This window comes from Tenrec ecaudatus, chromosome 4 (assembly GCF_050624435.1).
Source record: "Tenrec ecaudatus isolate mTenEca1 chromosome 4, mTenEca1.hap1, whole genome shotgun sequence".
Classification (NCBI taxonomy): Eukaryota; Metazoa; Chordata; class Mammalia; order Afrosoricida; family Tenrecidae; genus Tenrec; species Tenrec ecaudatus.
Window position 1 is genome coordinate 71,002,652 of NC_134533.1, and position 22,124 is coordinate 71,024,775.

Below are 22,124 nucleotides of genomic sequence, written 5' to 3' on the forward strand. Positions count from 1 at the left end.
GTGGCTGTTGTTGTGGAAGTTGGTTGCCAGGCCTTCCTTCCATGGCACCTCTGGACCTGATATGTACCATATAAAGTGAAAGTAATAATTCCATCACAGTCATGATTTCTTGTATGTTTATATGTGTGCCACTGATTACACTAACCACTTTATAGAGTATTTTGTTCAATTCTTTTTTAAAAACATTGAGAGCTTTATTGTAACCATCCTCATATCAATTGTATCAAACACGTTTGTACCTATGTTGCCATCATTATTTTACACATATTTATTTTCTATTGACCCCTTGATGTTAGCTCCTCTTTCCCCCCCTTTCTTCCCCCTTCACCCTTGTGGTCCCTTAATAAATTACAAATTATTATTTTTATATTTTACATTGACCACTGTCTCTCTTCCTCCATGGTTTCTGTTGTTCGTTCCCCTAGTGGGGGATGTGGTTATATGTTGATCATCATGATTGGTTCCCCCTTCCTCCCCTCCTCTCCCCACCTTGTCCCTGCCCTCCTGGTATTGCTACTCCCATTTCTGTTCCTGGATTCCATGTGTCCTGAGTTCTTATGTCTTAACCATATCTGTGTACATGATCCAGTCTGGCCCGCAGTGAAAGGCAGTACTATGGTCATGATAGTGGGGAGTGAGGAAGCCTCAAGGAACCAGAGTATTCTTCAGTGCTTCACCGCACCCTGCTTGACTCAACTCTTCCCTGTGACCCCTCTGTGAAGGGATATCTTATTGTCTACAGATGGGCTTTGGGTCTCTGCTCCGATTCCCCACATTCTCAACAATATGGTTTTTTGTTCAATTATTTTTTTTTAAAGCATTTTATTAGGGATTCATACAACTCTTATCACAATCCATACATACATCAATTGTGTAAAGCACATCTGTACATTCTTTGCCCTCATCATTCTCAAAGCGTTTGCTCTCCACTTAAGCCCTTTGCATCAGGTCCTCTTTTTAAAATTTTTCCCCTCCCTCCCCGCTCCCCCATCCTCATGAGCCCTTGATAATTTATAAATTAATATTTTATCATAATTTATAAATTATTATTTTGCCCTGTCCGATGTCTCCCTTCACCCATTTTTCTGTTGTCTGTCCCCCAGGGAGGAGGTCACATGTAGAAACATCTTTGTGAGATAAGATTTATTATTATTACCAGCCTTGTAAAAAGATCCCATACTTGGTCCTTCCCCGTTTGCCAAATTGAGACATTGCTCTCTTAGGTTGACCTGAAGAACATGGGTATGAGAGAATCTCTCTCAAGAACAATTCTACTGGCTGACCCATAGCCCTACAGGGAACAACACCAGAGACACAGTATGGGAATTGCGCCCGATCTGATCCTGCCACACCGAGGCAAAACACTAAGGGGGTGCAACAGAACAGCAAGGGAATGGAGCGGCGAGGTCCACAGGGAATGCTGAAGGTGGACTTTGGAGCAAGGGCGTGGTGCCCCAACAGACTGGACTGGAAAGCACTCCTAAAGGCCAACAAACAGTCCTTGAACTAACTACAAGCTTTTCTTTCTTGTGTTTTGTTTTGTCATTGATTTGTTGTTGTTGTTCTTTTCTTGTATATTGTTGCTTGGTTTTGCTCTGTATTGTTTTTGTACATGTTATTATCTCCGCAGGTCTGTCTAAATAAGATAGGCTGGTTGAACAATCTGGAGGAGAAAACAACGGGACCGACAGTTCCGGGGGGACATGGGAGACGGGGAGGTGAGGGAAAGGTAGTGGTGTAAACAAACCCAGGGACAAAGGAACAACAAGTGATCCAAATCAGTGGTGAGGAGGGTGTAGGAGGCCTGGTAGGGTGTGATCAGGGATAATGTAACCAAAAGGAATTACTGAAACCCAAATGAAGACTGAGCATGATAGTGGGACAAGAGGAAAGTCAAAGGAAATAGAGGAAAGAGCTAGAGGTCTAAATAAAGACATGTACTTATGCAAATATATTTATATATGAGGATGGGGAAATAGATCTATGGGCATATATTTATAGGTTTAGTATTAAGGCAGCAGAAGGACATTGGGCCTCCACTCAAGTACTCCCTCAATGCAAGAATACTTTCTTCTATTAAATTGGCATTCTAGTGTATGTGCTGCCGAAGGGAGCACTAAATTGGCATTCTATAATGCTCACCTTTCCGACACAAACACTGAAGACAAAGTGGGTGAATAAGCAAATATGATGAAGAATGCTGATGGTGCCCGGCTATCAAAAGATATAGCATCTGGGGTCTTAAAGGCTTGAAGGTAAACAAGCGGCCATCTAGCTTAGAAGCAACCAAGTCCACATGGAAGAAGCACACCAGCCTGTGTGATCACGAGGTTCCGAAGGGATCAGTTATCAGGCATCAAAGAACAAAAAATCATATCATTGTGTGCTCACCTCCATGATAAGATTGGTGAAGACAAATGGGTGCATAAGCATATGTGGTGAAGAAAGCTGATGGTACCCAGCTGTCAAAAGATATAGTGTCTGGGGTCTTAAAGCCTTGAAAGTAAACAAGCAGCCATCTAGCTCAGAAGCAACAAAACCTACATGGAAGAAGCACACCAGCCTGTGCGATCACGAAGTGTTGAAGGGATCAGGCATCATCAGAACAAACAATCTTATCATAGTGAATGAGGCGGGGAGTACGGAGTGGAGACCCAAAGCCCATTACAGAAGAGTCCCCTTACAGAAGAGTCTTGGAGAGGAGACGAGTCAGTCAAGGTGCAATGTAGCAATAATGAAACATCCAACTTTCCGCTGGTTCCTAAATGCTTCCTCCTCCCCCAGTATCATGATCCCAATTCTACCTTACAAATCTGGCTAGACCAGAGGATACACACTGGTACAGATAGGAACTGGAAACACAGGTAATCCAGGGTGGATGATCCCTTCAGGACCAGTGGTGTGAATGGCGATACTGGGAGGGTAGAGGGAGAGTGGGTTGGAAAGAGGGAACCGATTACAAGGATCTACATGTGACCTCCTCCCTAAGGGACGGACTAACAGAAAAAGGTGATGAAGGGAGATGTCGGACAGGGCAAGATATGACAAAATAATTTTTAAATTATCAAGGTTTCAAGTAGGAAGGGGGAGTGGGGAGGGAGTCGAAAAAATGAGGAGTTGATGCCAGGGGCTTAGGTAGAGAGCAAATATTTTGAGAATGATGAGGGCAAAGAATATACAGATGTGCTTTACACAATCGATGTATGTATGGATTGTGATAAGAGTTGTATGAGTCCCTAATAAAATGTTTTTAAAAAAAGAGTTGTATGAGCCCCTAATAAAATGATTTTTTAGAAAAACCTATTGGCATTAGGGAGGGGTAACATAAGACATATAGGCAGAGATTGTTATTTCTCCGCCTCACCCCCCAAAATATGTTTTCTTCTTCTCAATAGCAAAGAGATACAAGTCGCTAACACTCTTGGTTGGTAACTGAAAGGTTGAAAGTTTGGGTCCACCCAGCGGCAGCTCTGCTTGCATATAATTTATTGTAACCGATAGTTTTCAAAGGATGGGTATATAATTGCAGGACACTAATACGTTCTGTTCTATCTGTTAATTTTTTAAAGATTCTAATCAAAGCTAAGGAGTGTCTACTTAGAAAAATAGGCCCAAATCATTTGTGGGGGAGAGCATGGATGCCTTGAAATCTCTCCCTGGGTGTTCCATGTTAGAAATCTTTGGTATGACATCATGTCACAAACATTACAAACAGGGAAAACTGGAAGCCAGAGGTCAGAGATGAATCTCAGCCAGCTCATAGTAGAAGATAGTCACCTACAGGGGGCTTTTAAAAAGTCTGTGGAAAATAGTATTAAAAGATAATGGACTTTTCCCAAAAGCCGTTTCAAGCCCCCGCGTATGTTCATGTTAAAGTACTGCCTTAAGCATTCCCTCTTCTTTCATTGGCTGATAACGCTGCTCAGCCCGTAAGAGAAGTTGCCAGTACTTCCCAGGAGAACTTCAGTTTGTAGAAAGGGTGGTCAAAGAGCACAATGGTAAACAAATTTATGTAAGGTTGTTTTTCTTTATATTAAGATGGTTTGATCGACATTTCTTGTACAATACCTTGATGTATTTTGTTTATCTTTTTGTTTTCTGTTCAGACCAGGAAGAAGGGAAAAGTGGAAGTGAGACCCATTAATGTGGGGACAGATTACGAGTACGGTGTTGTGAATGTTCACCTGATTGCGTACGACATGGCCCTAGCAGAGAGTTGTGCCCAGCATGTTCACAACCTTTGCAACCATTACTCCATTAAAGTCGAGGAAAGGTATGAAGGGTGGTTTTGCATGGGATAGTCTTGGCATGAGTGGCATGCTCTGATTTTTTTTTTTAACTCAGGTTTTGAAATATAATTTGTATGTCATAAAATTCGCCCTTTAATGGTACAGAGTTCTAGGAATTTTGACAAATATATGCAATTTTGTATCTATAACCACAATAAAAAAATCAAAATATAGAACAGTTCCATTTTCTCAAAAAGTTCCCTGGTACTTCTTCCCACCCCTAGTCCCTTAGCATCGACCGACCATATTTTATGTCCTTATTATCTTAAAATTTCCAAAATATACAAAATGAAGCTGTTTGTATCTGACCTCTTTTACTTAGCATAATGCATTTAAGATTCATTTATGTTTGTACAAGTATTGAATGGCTGAGCAGTATTCAAGTATGTGGGTGGACCTTAACTAGCTTATCTGTTCACTAGTTGATGTACATTTAGGTTGCATGAAGCTGTCAGACACCTGCCTCTACATGTTTTTTTGTGGACGTATGTCTTCTTTTCTCTTGGGGCATCACCTAGGTCTGGGATATTTTAATTATATGTTAAGTATATAACTGAAAGAAACTGCCGAATGGTTTTCCAAAATTACTTCATCATTTTGTATTCCCACTAGCAATGTGACCCCTCAGCTTGTTCAGCATTTGGCATTTTTAAAAACAATTAGATTCTAAAGGTATCCTGTTTTACCATGTAATAGCTTTAGCTCGTCTGTACCCAGTGAACAATGATGTTGAGCATCTTTCCATGTCTTTATTTTCCATTTGCATATCTTCCTTAGTGAAGAGTCTTCAGATCTTTGTCTATATTTTTAATTAGGTCATTTGAGAGTTCTTCATATATTTTAGATAACCAGTTATTAATCAGCCAATGAAAAATCCCATGAATCAAAATGGTCCAATCTACACTTGGAGTAGGCAGTATTTTGTTTCATTGTCATGGGACTGACATGAGTCAGGGATTGACTGGACAATAGCTAACAACCTCAGCAACATATCAATATAGAACACCATCTTGATTACTGAAATTCCAACCTTGTGCCTCTTTTTAAAGCTGTTTTAACTATTGTAGATTCTGGCTTTTCATATAAATGTTATATTCAGCTTGTTGATTTCTACAGAAAAAAGACTGATGGGATTTTGATTGGGATTCCATTGGCTTTGTAGGTCAATTTAGGGAGCGTTGACATCTTAACTATTTCAAGTCCACGATTCATGGACTCTGTGTTTATCTCTCCACATACATGGGTGTTCTCTACCTTTTTCCTTTGTCATTTATTCTTTAGATTTGTTGACAAACTGGAGGGAAACTCACATTTACCGAGTACATTTTCATTTGTATGGAAAAGCATTGATAATTTAAAACAATTACAATTGTTTTTTGTTTAGTTTTTATAAGGTATAATTTAGACTCAGTAAAATGTTGCCTTCTTTGTGAATAGGCCTAGTTTTGATAAATGCACACAGTTGAGTAAATATCATCATATCATAAAACATTTTCATCATCCCCCAAAATTCTTTCCTGATCCTTTATAGCCAGCTTCTTCCCTACCCCCATTTTTGGCAACTACTGATCTGTTTTCTGTCCCTATGGTTTTGCTTTTTTCAGAATGTCCTATGAATAGGCTCACACTCTATTCATGCTGTGGCATTTACCTTCCTTCATTAGCGTCCAGCACTGGAAATGCTTCCGAGGTGTACCCCGTCATAGCGGCAGTTGGTTGCTTTCTGTTGCTGAGTTAGCATTTCGTTGGATAGTTGTACCACCGTTTATCTGTTCATCAGTTGAAGGATATTTGAATTGTTTTTATTTTTTATCAAATATGCATAGGTTTTTGTGAGATCAGTTTTAAATATGCATAGGTTTTTGTGAGATCAGTTTTTGTTTCCTTGAGAGTGAACTTTCTGGATTGAATGGTAAATGCGAGGGGACCACAAAAAGTTCACGAAAAATTCCATTATCTTTCCATGAACTTTTTGAAGCCTGCTCATATGTTTAGACTTATTAGAAACTGCCAAACTGCTTTCCAAAGTGACTACACTATTTCAAATTTTCAACAGGAACATATCAAAGCTCCAGTTGCTCCATATCTCAAAATTCTTTTTGAAATGAATTTCTTTACAAAGTAAGCCCCGATCTAAAGAAAACTATTTTTAAGATCTTTGGTTAGGTGGTTTACCATTGTGGAATGGTAGTACATATCTCAGAATGTGGCCCTGGCAAAAATTATACTTTCTTACTCATTTCATTTTCTCAACCCTATGGCTTAAATCTTAGTGTATTCCCATTTTACAGATGAAAAACCAAGACTCAGAAGAGTTAAATATCTTGCCAAAAGTCACAGGATGAGTAAGTTGCCAGGATCTTAACTTAGTAGGGCCAAATTTTAATTCTTAGCCAAATTTAAATGTTAAGCTCTTAAAACATTTAAGCCTCTATAACCTAAAATGTAAATGTGTTAAAAGTGCTCTTTACAAAATTTGATCAGCTGTGACTTTAACTCTCATGGACAGGACTTTACTTGTTTGGGGCCTACGGCTGTGCTTTCTCTTTCTCTTTCTTTTATGCCTTGTTGCTCTTTTAGCAGCGGCAGCAGTACACCTTTCCCATGGCCTTTAGTGTTCTGGGCTGTATGATCTACTTTTGTCTCAGTACCTCTCTCCCTCCGCACCTAGCCCCAGACCTTCCACGTGGGGGACACTTAGTCCTCTACCATACAACCTGAAATGGGACTACGCAATCTAGTTCTGTGGTATGCTGTTCCTAAAGCTCAACGAATGTGCTTTTAATTCATTTAGAATTTCTTGATTAAGCCCTTGTTTCTTTGTGGTGGGCACTGTCAGAGATGCTGAAGTGAATCTGACAGAGCATGCATCACACCCTCAGAAGTCCTGACAAAAACATAACGTGGAAGGTGATAAGGGGAAAGGAAAGTGGAATGTCAGTTCCAAGAAAGAGAATGACATGTCATTTAGAGCAATGCTTTCCAAGTCCCAAAGACATCGGTTATGCCAGAATGTGCGTGAAGGCTCTGCTTCCTTCCTCGAGGAAGTCTTGCTAATAAAAAAACAGTCAACTAAGTTAGTATGTTTAGTGACTGATAATTGTCCATCTTACCTTGGACTTAATCAGTAGCTTATCTGTGGACCACACTTTGAATAACAAATAGTTACGAATATAAACTGTGCATTCAAACTGCTCATATTCTATTTAAATTCCAGCTCTTCCAGTTGCTAACTTTATTACTTTGGACCATTCTGAATCTCAGTTGTCTACTCTGTATAATGGGGAGGATAATTTTTCTATTTTACTGAGTTCTGAAAAATCAAACAAGGTATTATATAACAGCACTTTAGCAGAGAGACTGTCACACTATAAATATTCTATAAGTACAATTATTATTAATAATTAATGAAGTTTTATTTTCAGTTGGCCGGGTTAGGGCTGATGTCCCAAAGGTTGTATTGGCAAAGAGGTATGAAACATCACTTACAGAATATTACTATCACATCTACAGTGTTTTAAACATTCAAAAGGACTCTTTTTAAAGATGCTATTCATTGAAACTTGATCATAAAAAGCCCTGCTTGCATCTGAGTGAAGACAACAAGGCAAACCTTAAGCACCCACTGTCAGGCAGGCAGGCGGGCGGTTACGTTTTGTTTTGTTTCTTTTTGGTATAGTATCTGAATTGTAAAAGGCACCTTGCATATAGATTAAAGCATGAATTCTGGAGCCAGAGTGCCTGAGGTTTCCTCGTGGTCAGATACGTTCTTCGTGTGATTAACATTGGGCAGTGTATGTAGCCTCTTTGTGCCTTGGTTGCTTCCTCTGTAAGAGGAGGCTGATAGAAATGCATCTACACAAAGATTATAGTGAAAATCAAGGGGGTAAATATATGTGAAGGGCTTATGTTGGCTGTGATTATTATTATTATTGTTATTATTATTGAGGCTTACCAAATAACATAATAAGGTTTTAATTGTCGCTTACTTTTTTCCTGCTTCTAATTCCTTCTAGCCAGGTCACCACATGGCAGTTCAATTGATCTTTCTAGAATGCAAATATGATTATATCATTCTACTGTTCAAAATCCTTCTAGGACTTTCCAACCCTCTAGGGCAAAATAAGTTTCTTACTTAGATTGTTATAGGCCCCTTACCTCAGCTTGCTGAACTCATATTTCCCGCAAAACCTTCTTGCACTTCCAGGCACATTTGCCTTTGTTTCTGCCCTTGTCACTTCAGGACCTTTTCACATGCTCCCTAAGGCACATACAACTCTGTCCGTTTCAACTAGGCATGACATTTTCTTAGACTTCATCTTGAATGTCACTTCTTCAGGGAGCTCCATTAAGTTAGGTCCTTCTGTTGTATGTTTAGGAGCAGCAAAGGATATATGACTTCCTTTTCATATCACTCATCTCTGACCATTTTAACTCTGTGACAACTAATTGGTCTTCTCTGGAGGTACTGTCTGGTAAGCCTTGGTCAGTGGTTTAGACCCACTAGCCGCTCCTGTAGAGAAAGAGGAGGTTATCTGCCCCGCTAAAGATTTACAGCCTCGGAAACTCCTTGTAGGATCTCCATGAGAGAGAACAGAGTCAATGGCAGTGACTTTGTGGCTAGTAGACTTATAAGGCCAGGACTGTTGGTATCTTCATTAGTGGTCTAACCTTAGGACCTTGTTGACGACCTGGCCCATAGTAGGCAATGAACAAACAAACATTTGTTTATTTGGATTGAGTTCAGCTAGGCATAGATAAAATTCTTAGAACAACAGAATGAGTGTACTGTGCTGCTTTTTGCTACTTTCCTGGGTCTTTGCTCCACATTTTCCAGAGCACAGAAATGTTTGTTTTTAGCAACTCACTTCTCTGTGTTGATTGAAGCTTTCAGACCCTCATATTAAGCTGTCTCACTGCCCAGCTTTGCTGAGATGAAATGATTTTCTTTTCTTCTGATTTTCATTCATCTTGATCCATTTTTCTGCTGGAAGTCATGGGGAGGGTTGACAGCCTTGACCTTGAGATGGAATAGGGCAGGAAAGCAATGTGCAGCTTTTGTTCTGAGAATGGTTTGCCTTGCTGCAGCTGGAACTCACCCAGTAGGAGAGAAGATGAAGGGGTACTTCATGGGGTCCTTTACTTTGCCTGCACCCAGCTTGGGGATATGGCAATCTTTCTTATGTAGAAGAAACTTCCATGCCTGAAGATGGAGCTGACCCTCCAGCCCCTGTAGAGAATAAAGGCATCTCCTAGCATCACTCTCCATAAAGCCACTCTTTCTTTCAGGGGAACAAAATCAAGTTATAATTTTAAAAATTGAAGTACAGCGAATGTATGGTAAAGCCCACCGATCTCAAGCTCCCTAGCAGCTTGGCAATTTCCCTTGTACTCGGTCCCAGCCAGTACTCCCCAAGTAGCAGCTGGTGCTTTGTGTACACACATGTCAGATTGACCCTTGTAATTCTGCTATTTCCCTATTCTGTTTTCACTGTCTGGTCACAGGACTATACGTATTTACTGCCAAACATCTAAAAAGTACAGAAAATATGCTGAAGAAAAATTACCCAAACTCTTACTAAAATGACTTTTCTACTTTGGAGTGAACCAACTTCCCAGTATGTCTGTCAAATTATGTCTGTTTGGTTCCCAGTGTTTCTTTGTCAGGTTTTTCTTTTGTTTCTCTTTGAAGGCCTCTGTGTTGCCTTGCTCTTATTGATACTGCTGCACTTTCTTAGAATGCCCTTCAGACAAATACCTGTGTGCTTCTGTACATTTTGGTAAACCTGTACTTCAGCTGTGAAGCCCTCCCAGAGCCCCACTTTTCTCCCTCTTGTTCCGATACTATTTAGTAAACCCACTGCGGCTGAATCCACTCCAAATCATAGTAATCGTATAGGATGTAGTAAAACTGTTCCATAGGGGTTCCCAAACTGTAATTCTTTAGGGACTTAAACTGCCACATCTTTTCTTTTCTTTCTTTCTTTCTTTATTTCGTGAATTAAGTGAAGGCTTACAGAGCAGATCCTAGTTTTACGTTCAACAATGCATACACATTCAGATTCAACACAGCAATTGCAGTCCCCTCAATGGACCACCCCTTATCCCACTTCCTTCCTTCCTTCCTTTCCTGTCTCCATGCTTCCTCCCTAACTACCCTTCTGCACTTTGCCCTTGGGGAAATGCTGCCTTTTGATGCTAAATGGCTGATGATTCTAACAGGACTGTGCTGTGAGTTCAGTTTCAGACCTAGGAGGCGACTGCCACACGGTTCTCCCATGGAGGGCACACCTTTTATTGTCACCATACTGTATTGTAGATGTTTGTGTACTGTTTGAAAGCACAAACTGTGTCTTGTCCACCATGTTGTTGTGAGTTTTCATTGAGAGCAACCCTGTGCACAACAGAATGAACACCGCCCAGTCCTGCATCATCCTCACGGCTCTTCTTCCAGCTCCTCGTGGTAGCCACTGTGACAGTCTTCCTCTTGTTCTGTGCCCATCCACTTGACTGTGCCTGTGATAGCACCGGCTTTTGGTAATGCTCAGTGAGTGAATGAATAAACAAATTAAAGAAATTTTGCTGGAATGAGTAGTGAATAAATATATGTGTAGTATAAAGAAGGAAAAAAACCTACTTTAGTCAGTCTTACCTGCAGAATATTTTATATCTGTAACATAAAGAAGGAATAACCCCTATTTTAGTCAGTTTTACCTGCAGAATATTTTCCAACTACTAACCCACCTTTGTTTCTATCTTTTGTATTCCAATCGCCAATAACTATCAATGCATCTTGAATGCATATTTGATCAATTTTAGACCACAGAAGTTGGCAAAAATCTTCAATTTCTTCATCTTTCGCATTAGTGGTTGGTGGGTACATTTGAATAATTGTCATATTTACTGGTCTTACAGGTGTGTTTGGGTATTACCTTGACAGCAATCTACTTCAGGCTGGATCTTAAAGTACATTTTGACTATCCACTGGAGAAGAAGGCTCTGCTTGCCTTCAGTGGGTAGTGGCTAAGGCTGCTGCTACAAACCCTACAAGGCTTACTTCAACCCCAACAACAAAGATTATTTGGCCCCAAACGTCAATACTGCTGAGGTTGTCAAGTTGCGTTTCATTCCTTATTGCTCCAAACAGATGATGTACCCAGAGTTTGCCTGTGAAGCATGTCTAATGATGAACCTACTTCTTGCAGAACTGGCTGTTCTTGAGCAGCACACGTACTTATTGTCACATTTTTGTCAGAACAATTTATTAGCCTTGGGGATGCAGAAAGGCAGTCTGTGTCTCTCCTTAGGGAGTTTAGAAACGTCTGGAGGAGCTGTAAAGACATCTGTTTTTTGCTCCTGGTTGTAGATCAACGCAGAGTTGGTTTAGTGTCCTTTTGACTCCAGGTGTTACCACGTGTACTCATAGCTGTCCCCCCGGGCTCCCCTGTTGGGAATGGGGTTAAGTGTTGCTGCTGCTGCTGCGGCTGGAGGCGTAAGGAAACCCTCTTAACGGCAGACTCTTCCTTCCCACAGTTACGCGATGCCCACAAAAAGCACGGAGGTGTTGCGGCTGCAAGACCAAGGCAACAAAATGTTCCTGGACTCAGTCCTGACCACCCATGAGCGGGTGGTGCAGGTAGGCACTCGGGGGCTCCACGTGCATTTTCCTCTGCGCTCTCCTTTGTTGTCTCCTCCCAATGATGGTGGTAAAGTACATATAATATGAAATGTATTGTTTTAACCGTTTTTTAAAATACTTATTGAGGGCTCTTACATCTTATCATCACAACTCATACATTCCTCCTGTGTGTCAGGCACATTTACACATATGCCGCCATCATCATTTTCAAAGCATTCTCTTCCCACTTGAGCCCCTGATATCAGCTCCCCAGTTCTGCCCTCCCCCTCCCTCACGAACCCTTGGTAAGTTACAGATTTTTTTTTCCATATGTTACATCGTCTTCCATCACCCCTCACCTACTTTTCCGTTATTCGTTGCCCTGGGAGGGGGTTCTAGTTTAACCATTTTTTAATGTACAATTCACTGGCTTTAAGTCCTTTTTATCCAACCGTCACTGTTATTTCCAGATCTCCAACAAAAGCTCTATATCCATTAAACAGTAGTTCTTCCCTCTAGACCAGCCGTTCTCAACCTGTGGGTTGAAACCCCTTTGCGGGTCAAATGACCTTCCACGGGTCGCCCGATTCATAACAGTAGCAAAATTACAGTTATGAAGTAGTAACAAAAATAATTTTACTGTTGGGTGTCACCACAACATGAGGAACTGTATGAAAGGGTCACAGCATTAGGAAGGTTGAAAACTACTGCTCTAGACCCTGGTAAGCTCTAGTCTACTTTGTGTGTATATGAATTTTCCTATTCTGGATATTTTATATAAACGGGATCATGTAATATATGAGCTTTTGTGTCTGGTTCATTTTATTTCTCATCATCTTTTCAAGGTTCATACAAGTTACAACATGTGTCCACATTCCATTCCTTTGATTGCCCCAGTAATACACTACTATACGACCCTCAAGGAGCCCTGGTTGTGCAGTAGGTTAAGCAATGGGCTGCTTACAGAAGAGTTGGCTGTTTGAGCCTGCCAGCAGCTCCGAGGAAGACAGATGAGGCTCTGCTCTCATGGTCTACTCTATGCGGGAGGGTCACTGTATGTGAGAACCAGCCTCCCCTTTGAACCACTCAAGTAACACCAGCAAAGGAATGTACTAGGGGAGGGAGCACTACGTATGGTGCTTACACAACTCATTTTAAAAGCAATTTAACCATGAGAAGAAAAATGTATTAAAATTGATTATCATGATTATCTATTTCTTCTTGACATGATGGAAATATTGACTTGTATGACATGAGGATTGTATGTCAATAAAACTGTAAAAAAATAAACTGATTGTGATGGTGTATATACAACTCTTTTTAAAAGCTGTGGAAGTATATAATTGCTATGTGACTATTATATTAAGAAAGCTACTGAAAAGAAGAAATGTATTAAGGCAGTAACATTTAAAAAGTAATTGGGATTAATATATATATCAAATCATTCCATAGTTCAATCACATCCAGCAGAACTGAACATTTGCTACCACAATGTGTCCAGACATTGGTTTTCTACATGGACCCCTTGACATCGTCACCCCTTGCCCCTGCCGCCACCTCTGTGCCCTCCTCCCCCCATATCCATTAATCTACTTGCTGACTCTATAGGTTCATCAGTCCTGGTTTTCATACACCAAAACACAAGCAAGGTTTAATTCTTAAGAAGTAAATTATTTCCATCACACTGTGACAGATCTGACTTGCCACCGAGGCCTGTAGGATACCATTTTATCCCTTTGCTAACGCTCAAGAACCTTCATAATTCTATTTTTCTTTTTCATACCCCATTCCCTCTGACTGTTTATAGAGCTACTTTCACATCCCTGAGTACTTTGTTACACCTCCCCACCTTCCTGAATGTGTTTTCCTCTGTCTTAAAAACCCTCCACACCACTGCTGGATTCTCCCTGTTTACTCCTGGCTTTCTGCACGTTTGCACCTACGTGTTACCTCTCAGGTATTTTTCTCAGGGGTTCCCACAGCTCCCTGCGTGCAGTTCTTCACACATCTGGAACACCAATCAGCTTCTGAGCATGGGCTGGACAAACTCTTGATGCAGTTATGACATCCTAGAGGAAGTAATGTCGGCAGTGATCCTGTCAGCAAGCAGACAGCCAGCAGCCACCAAGGGAACGCCTGGGGACAATGAGCCATAAGCCCCTCTAGGTGTTGAAGCTGCAGCCTAAGCCTCTCACAGTGCTGCAGCTTGTATTTGATTCCATGCCATCTTGGCCCTGTCCCCTACCTTTCATGACCCTCCCTTAGTTTTCTCTCTCTCTCTCTCTCTCTCTCTCTTTTTTTTTTTTTTGCAGATCAGTGGGTTGAGTGCTACATTTGCAGAGATTTTCTTGGAGATCATCCGAAGCAATCTTCCTGAAGGAGTCAGATTGCTAGTGAAGGAGGTAGGCATTAATTTGGAAAGAAGCCCCCTTGGCTGGAGCAGCGGCAGGGTGATGAGCATCGGACGGACCCGCTTGAGAAGCAATGGGGAAGTGTGGGTGATGAACCCAGATCAGAGTCAAATAGGCACACAGGGTTATTGATTGGCTCTTCTGAGGCTTCAGAGATGGTGCTTGCGGGCCACAGGAGCCAACCTCACCCTGGAGGTAGGGGTGCTCTACAACAGCCCAGAAGTCCTTCCTTTCAGACAGATGTGTAGCAGAAAGAACCTGCTTTAATATTAATGAGCAGTATAGTAAATCACAGAAAAAGGGAAAAGTACTTTAGAGAGAAGATTTGGGGGCCTTGACTTTACATCATCTGATTCACTGAATCTATTGAATAACATTATTCAGAGGGAAGTTTGGTCAGGCATGGAAAACCTAAAAAACATTAGAAGCCTTAAACTAAGTATTGTGTATTCTGGTCCTATTGCCAAGACGATCCTTATAATGACACAAGTACGAAGGGGCTTCAGAAAGTAGGGGGGGTGGGATTCCATTATTTTTAATCCCATTTTCCCCACCAACTTTCAAAAGCCCTCTCATGTCAGTTCATATTAAACTGGTATTTGCTTCCTCCCTTATTCTGAGTTTATTCTTGTCGAACCTCTTATGCCTGTGTTTTGGGCTTTATATAGATTAATATAGAGGGGTAGAATGTGCTGGTCGTGTTGACTTCAAATTTTCCAGTCCCCGTGACACTTACCTCTTTTATAAATTGAAATTTTGGCATTCTCCCCTTCTCTATTTTTAATGCCTCTCTTGTGATACTTAAATTGTTTGGACAGTTCTTTCTGTGCCTCTTTTTTCACATCCAATCTGAGTTCACGAAGGCAGGGAGGCTGTGATTTAACCTTCAACCCCGGCACCTAATACAGTGCCCGGTGCATATTAGATACTGTTTGCTGTGCATATTGAGTGATGAAAACCTCTGTGCTAATTCCTACTTTTTTTCCTTCTCCCCAGCACACTGAAGAAGATTTCAAAGGAAGGCTCAAAGCTCGACCAGAACTGGAAGAACTGTTGTCCAAGTTGAACTAACTCACGGGCGAACGAACCTTCAGTGCCAGCACTGGGGGAATGAGTGCTAACAAGAGCGGAATGAAGCAGGAGATCATGACTCTTACAGACCAGAAGTTCACGTTCTTACCATCCAGGATGCCTCTTCTCCTCTGTGGTCCAGCTGTGCTTGCCATTTGTCAACCTAGTTATCCTCAATCTAATAAAGATCTACTAGGAAGTTTTCCCAGCCTGTGGGGTCTTTAACCTCTTATATTTTCTCTTTGCCTTGTTTTTTAGCAGAAAACATGCTCCCCTTCAGCATTTCTCAGTTAGAGTGAACTTAGTTTCAAAAGTAATTTAGCCTGGAGCCCTTTAGTGAAGCAGAGGGTCAGAAGTAAACTCTCTATGGTAGAAGTCATAGGGAGGGGCATTTGGATTTTGATATTTAAAAAAGAACTCTTCTAGACAGAATTAGGATCTTATAACCCTAAGTAAAAAAGTTACTTCGTGAGGAGGTGAAGGATTTGCCCTAAGTATTAAGGCAGATGCTATGTAACTACTAAGGAGGGCCACCTAGAATGAACTTTAGCAAAGAACTGAAGGGAGTTTTTGGACAAGGGTTAGCAAACTACTTCCCATGAGCCAAATCTCACCCACCTCATTTTTGTAAATACAGGTTTATTATAAATACCAGTTTCCATGCTCTTTTGCTTGAATATTGTCTACAATTGCTCATTAATCTTAAAGCAGTTTCTTTCTGCTACACAACTGTCTGAAAGGAAGGACTTCTGGGCTGTTGTAGAGCTCAGTCCTACCTCTAGCGTGAGGTTGGCTCCTGTGGCCCCATGCTCGTTTGCTTAAATATTGTCTACAATTGCTTTCATGCATCAGAACACAGACTGTTGGACTCCACCTCGATTGTCTTGTTTAGTAGTGGAGTGAGGTGCTAGACCGTGCATTTCTTGTACGTGTCCACATTATGCTGATGCGGTTATTCCAGGGTTAGTCTAGGTAATGTCTAATCTTCCCATTCTGAGCCTGAAAGCTTTCATGCATAGTAACTACCATTTGTTGAGCTAGACTCTGTGTTGGGGCTACATTGCTGTTAACACTCCCACTGCTACTTCCTCCTCAGAGGTCTTTTGTTCACGGTTATGATACCTTGACTGATGCTTCCGTGGAGGTGACTGAGGAGCTAACTAAAATGAAGTCCTTGATTCCATCAATAGTTCCTGTTTACTGGTCCAGTTGTGAGGATTTTGTTCTCTTTATGTTGAATTACAATTCATATTGAAAGGCTGTCTCATCGTCATCAGTGTTTCAAGTCCTCCTGACGTTCAGTGAGCCAGGTGTGTCAACTGCAAATTGCAGGTTGTTAGTGAACTTCCTCCAAGCCTCATCCTGCATCCTTCCTCTAGAAACCGAAAAAACATGATCGTCTTGTTCCAGTTGTCCAGTTTAGGAATTTATCCATCTTTGGAAGCAAGACTCCAGTGTCTGTAAATCACGAGATCCTAGAGATATTCGACCCAAAGGACCCCAGGCCAGGAGTCAGTTCTCCTAACCCTCTTGTTATGAATGCAGGCTAGAGGCCCAGGGAGGTCAGTGCTTTGTCCAAGGTCATAGGGCACATCGCTAATGGATGAGTCAGGTTTCTCTCTTAAACCAGTGGCAGCTGGATTCTGTCACCTTGGAGCTCTTATGTCCCTGACCATGTTGATGATCTATCTCACCAGAGTCAAGGAACTTTTGTTGCTCATGATGTGTCTGCACTGAGACAGAGGAAGCAGCGTTTCATGTCTTACCCTGGCAGGAGGGATGGGAGGTGCTAGAACCCAAGGGCTCCAAAACAGGATCACAGGGCTGTGAAATCAAACGGAAGTGGTCTCCTGACTCAACACTGAAAACAGTCTCCTTTGGATCACAAGGAAGGAGCAAGTCAGCCACGGTGCAGCACAGCACCAAGGGAACACATACCACTCCTCTAGTTCTTGAATGCTTCCTCCCCCCACTATCATGACCCCAGTTCTCCCTACAAATCCAGCCAGACCAGAGCATGGACACTAGTACAGAAAAGAGCTCTTAACATGCAGAATGCAGGACAGATAAACCCCTCAGGGACAGCAATGGGAGTCGCTATACCATGAGGCTAGGGGGAGAAAGGGAGAACTGATTGCAATGATTGACATATTAACACCTCCACCTCGCCCCCCGCCAGGGGGAATGAATAACAGGAATGTGGGTAAAGGAAGACAGCAAATAGGTAAGATATGAAAGTAATAATATATAATTTATTAGGGGTTCACAAGGGTGTGAGAGTGAGAGAGGGAAGGGAAAAAGGAGGAGCTGATACCAAGGGCTCAAGTAGAAAATGTTTTGAAAATGATGATGGCAACATATGTACAAATGTGTTTGATACATTGATGTATGGTTTGTTATGAGCTGTAAGAGCCCCCAATAAAATGATTTATTTTTAAAAAAGATGTGGGAAATCCACAAAATAATGTAAACCAAAGTCAATTAATAAAAGGACATCTCAAAATAATAAATATACAAATAAAATCTTTTTCTTTTCTATGCCTATTATAAGGATAAAAAGGTAAACAGACCTGATTTATGCCTACTTTCTACATTCATTAGTTTTGAGAACTCTGTCATCATTTTAGCCTCATTGAACATGAGTTTTCTGATGGTACCCCTCCATAAAATGGACATTTTTTTCAAAGCTGTGTGTTTAAATTGTTTTACAAGACAACCTTATCACCTTCAATGTACTTTCTATTACACTTAATACATGTGTCGAATCTGTGATTTCATTCTTGGAAACACTTATCAAACTCATCTGTTTGAATGGCTGACAGCACCTCCCTCATTTTTTTCTTCACCTCTTCTTAGTCCTCAAATCACTGTCCTTTCATGCTCCTCTTCATTCGCAGAAACAAAACAAGTTGCACGAAGTGAGGTCAGATGAGGTGTGTGGGGCAAGAAATGCATGCTGTTTTTTGCCCAAACTGGCGCGCAGAAGGCTGCGTCAGCAGGTGTATTGTGCTGGCAAAACCAGTCCTGTCTGCCACCATCAGGCCCTTTTTGTCACACATAGTTAGGAAATTTTAGCTTGATTAACAGTCTGACCTGGTGGAACAAACTCCAAATGCACTATCCCCCTCTCATCAAAAAAATAAAATATAATAAAAAACAAGTGAGCATGGCCTTGATCTTTGATGTCACTTGAGGAGCTTCTTTTGGGCAAGGTGATACTGATGTCTACCACTGGCTTGAGTGATGCTTGCTTTGGGGGTTGTAAGAATAGCAACATGTCTTGTCACCAGTAATGACCTTGGAAAATAATGCCTGGGTCACTTCAGGGCTGTTCTTTCAAAGCACAGTATGTTCCTACTCTACATTTTATCCTGGTCAGTCAGAACCTGAGGCACAAATTTCGTAGAGACCCTTCTCATTCCCAAATCTTCCTTTAAAATTCTGAACCGAGCTCCAAATAGTCCAGATACCTTCCCCATCTCTTCAATGGTTCGTTGTCATTGGTCTTTGAGCACAAGTGTGTGAATTTTGTTGCCATTTTCGTTCATTTGGGAAATTGATGGGCATCCACAACAAGGTTTGCCATCATTTGGCATTTCACCTTTTTTGAAACGAGAAAACCACTTGAACATTGAGTTTTCCCCTAGTGCTGTCCTTGTAACCCATGTCCAATATGAGAACAGTTTCTGTGGCATTTTTCCCAAGCAGGAAACAAAATTTCACAGTTGTTTTCTTAAATTGGCGTCACAAAAAATAAGGTTTGAGCGAAACTGCTTTCACGAAAAAAGTCACTGTGACCAGAGAGTCAATTCCCAGGCCTCACCACTGGGTGCAATAACTGAGCCAGTTGCTCAATCCTTGCCTAGTTGGAAAAACATGTACTAAAAAGCTCCGCCTTCATGGAAGTGGGACAAGAGGAAAGGAAAAAGAAATGGAGGAAAAAACTAGGAGGTAAAGGGCATTTGTAGATGTCTAAATACAGGCATGTACATATGTAATTATGATGATGGGGAAATAAATCTATGTGTACATATTTATAGGTTTAGTATTAAGGTAGCAGATGGACATTGGGCCTTCACTCAAGTACTTCCTCAAGGCAAGAATATTTTGTCTTATTAAACTGGCATTCCATGATGCTCACCTTCCCGACACGATCACTGAAGACAAAACAGGTACATAAGCAAATGTGGTGAAGAAAATTGATGGTGCCCAGCTATCAAAAGAGATACTGTATGGGGTCCTAAAGGCTTGAAGATAAACAAGTGGCCATCTAGTTGAGAAGCAACAAAGTTCACATGGAAAAGCACACCAGCCTGTGTGATCATGAGGTGTCCATGAGGTGTCGAAGGGATCATCCTATCATTGTGAAGAAGGGAGAGTGCAGAGTGGGGACCCAAAGCCCATCTTTAGGCAAATGGACATCCCCTTACAGAATGGTCTTGGGGAGAAGAGCCAGTCGGTGCAGTGGAGCAATGATGAAGCATAGAACTTTCCTCTAGTTCTTTAATACTTCCTCTCCACCACTATCATGACCCCAATTCTACCATACAAATTAGGCTAGACCCAAGGATGTACACTGGCACAGATAGGAACTGGGAAACGGAATCCAGGATCGATGATCCCTTCAGCATCAGTGGTGAGAGTGGTGATACCAGGAGGGTGGAGGGAAGTTGGGGTAGAAAGGGAGAACTGATTACAAGGATCTACATATAACCTTCTCCCTGGGAGACAGATAACAGAAAAGTGGGTAAAGGGAGACAGTGTAAGACATGACTAAATAATTATAATTTATAAGTTATGAAGGGTTCATGGGGGTGGGTGGAGAGAGAGGCCAAGGCATGGTGTCCCAACAGACTGGACTGGAAAACACTCCTAAAGGCCAACAAACAATCCTTGAACTAGCTACAAGCTTTTCTTTCTTGTGTTTTGTCATTGGTTTGTTGTTGTTTTGTTGTATATTGTTGCTTGGTTGTTATCTGTCTTGTTTTTGTGCATGTTACTATCTCCGCAGGTCTGTCTAAATAGGATAGGCTGGATGAACAATTGGAGGAGAAAACAACAGGACCGATAGTTCCGTGGGGACATGGGAGACGGGGAGGTGGGGGAAAGGTAGTGGTGTTAATAAATCCAGGGACAAGGGAATAACAAGCAATCCAACTTGGTGGTGAGAAGGGTGTGGGAGGCCTGGTTGGGCATGATCAAGGGCAACGTAACTAAGAGGAATAGCTGAAACCCAGGTGGGGACTGAGTATGATAGTGGGACAGGAGGAAAGTCAAGGGAAATAGAGGAAAGAGCTGGGAGGCAAAGGGCATTTATAGAGGTGTAGATAGACATGTACATATGCAAATATATACATGAGGATGGGGAAATAGATCTATGTGCATATATTTATAAAGTTAGTATTAAGGTAGCAGAGGGGCATTGGACCTCCACTCAAGTACTCCCTCGATGCAAGAATACTTTCTTCTATTAAATTGGCATTCTATGATGCTCACCTTCCCAACACAACCGCTGAAGACAAAGTGGGTGAACAACTAAATGTGGTGAAGAAAGCTGATGGTTCCGGGCTATCAAAAGATATAGCATCTGGGGTCTTAAAGGCTTGAATGTAAACAAGCGGCCATCTGGCACAGAAGCATTAAAGCCCACATGGAAGAAGCACACCAGCCTGTGTGGCCAAGAGGTGCTGAAGGGATCAGTTATCAGACATCAAAGAACAAAAATATTGTATCATTTTGTGCTCACCTCCCTGATATGATCGCTGAAGAAAAATGGGTGCATAAGCAAATGTGGTGAAGAAAGCTGATGGTGCCTGGCTATCAAAAGATATAGCGTCTGGGGTCTTAAAGTCTTGAAGGTAAACAAGCGGCCATCTAGCTCAGAAGCAACAGAGTCCACATGGAAGAAGTCCACCAACCTGTGCGATCACAATGTGTCAAGGGATCAGGTATCAGGCATCATCAGAACAAAAATTTTACCATAGTGAATGAGCGGGGGAGTGCGAGTAGAGATCCAAAACCCATTTTTTGGCCACTGGACATCGCCTTATAGAAGGGTCTTGGGGAGGAGACGAGCCAGTCAGGGTGTGATGTAGCACCCATGAAAAACACAACTTTCCTCTGATTCCAAAATGCTTACACACACACACACACACACACACACACACACACACACACACACACACACCACTGTCATGATCCGAATCCTACCTTGCAAGCCTGAGTAGACCAGAGGAGGTACACTGGTACAGATGAGAACTGGAAACACAGGGAAGCCAGGGCAGATGATTCCCTCTGGACCAGTGGAGTGAGTGGCGATACTGGGAGGGTGGAAGGAGGGTGGGTTGGAAAGGGGGAACCTATTTCAAGGACCTGCATGTGACCTCCTCCCTGGGGGACATACAACAGAAAAGTGGAGGAAGGGAGGCGTGGGACAGAGCCAGATGTGACAAAATAATAATTTATAAATTATCAGGGGTTCATGAGGGTGGGAGGAGTAGGGAGGGAGGGAAAAAATGAGGACCTGCTGCCAGGGGCTTGGGTGGAGAGCAAAAGTTTTGAGAATGATGAGGGCAACGAATGTACAAATGTGCTTTAAGCAATTGATGTATGTATGGATCAAGATGGGTGGTGTATGAGTCCCTAATAAAATGATTTAAAAAAAAGGGGGGGGGAGTTGGAAGATGCCATTATACTTTAATTCATTTTTTCTACACTTAAAAAAAATCCCATCAT

At 41.7% G+C, this 22,124-nt stretch overlaps 1 protein-coding gene across 3 annotated transcripts in view; it reads left to right on the forward strand.

Annotated features, from left to right (window-relative positions):
* MRPL48 (mitochondrial ribosomal protein L48) overlaps positions 1 to 15,592 on the forward strand; it is a 51,489-nt gene extending 35,897 nt beyond the window's left edge. For 2 of the 3 annotated variants that reach the window (XM_075546257.1, XM_075546256.1), the window contains exons 5-8: positions 4,107 to 4,273; positions 11,823 to 11,925; positions 14,220 to 14,309; positions 15,315 to 15,592. In XM_075546257.1, coding sequence (XP_075402372.1) covers positions 4,107 to 4,273; positions 11,823 to 11,925; positions 14,220 to 14,309; positions 15,315 to 15,389 — 435 coding nt within the window. In that variant the 3' untranslated portion in view covers positions 15,390 to 15,592. The remainder of the gene's footprint in view (positions 1 to 4,106; positions 4,274 to 11,822; positions 11,926 to 14,219; positions 14,310 to 15,314) is intronic. The other variant, XM_075546258.1, reaches the window with a different exon arrangement.
* The last annotated feature ends 6,532 nt before the right edge of the window (positions 15,593 to 22,124 follow it).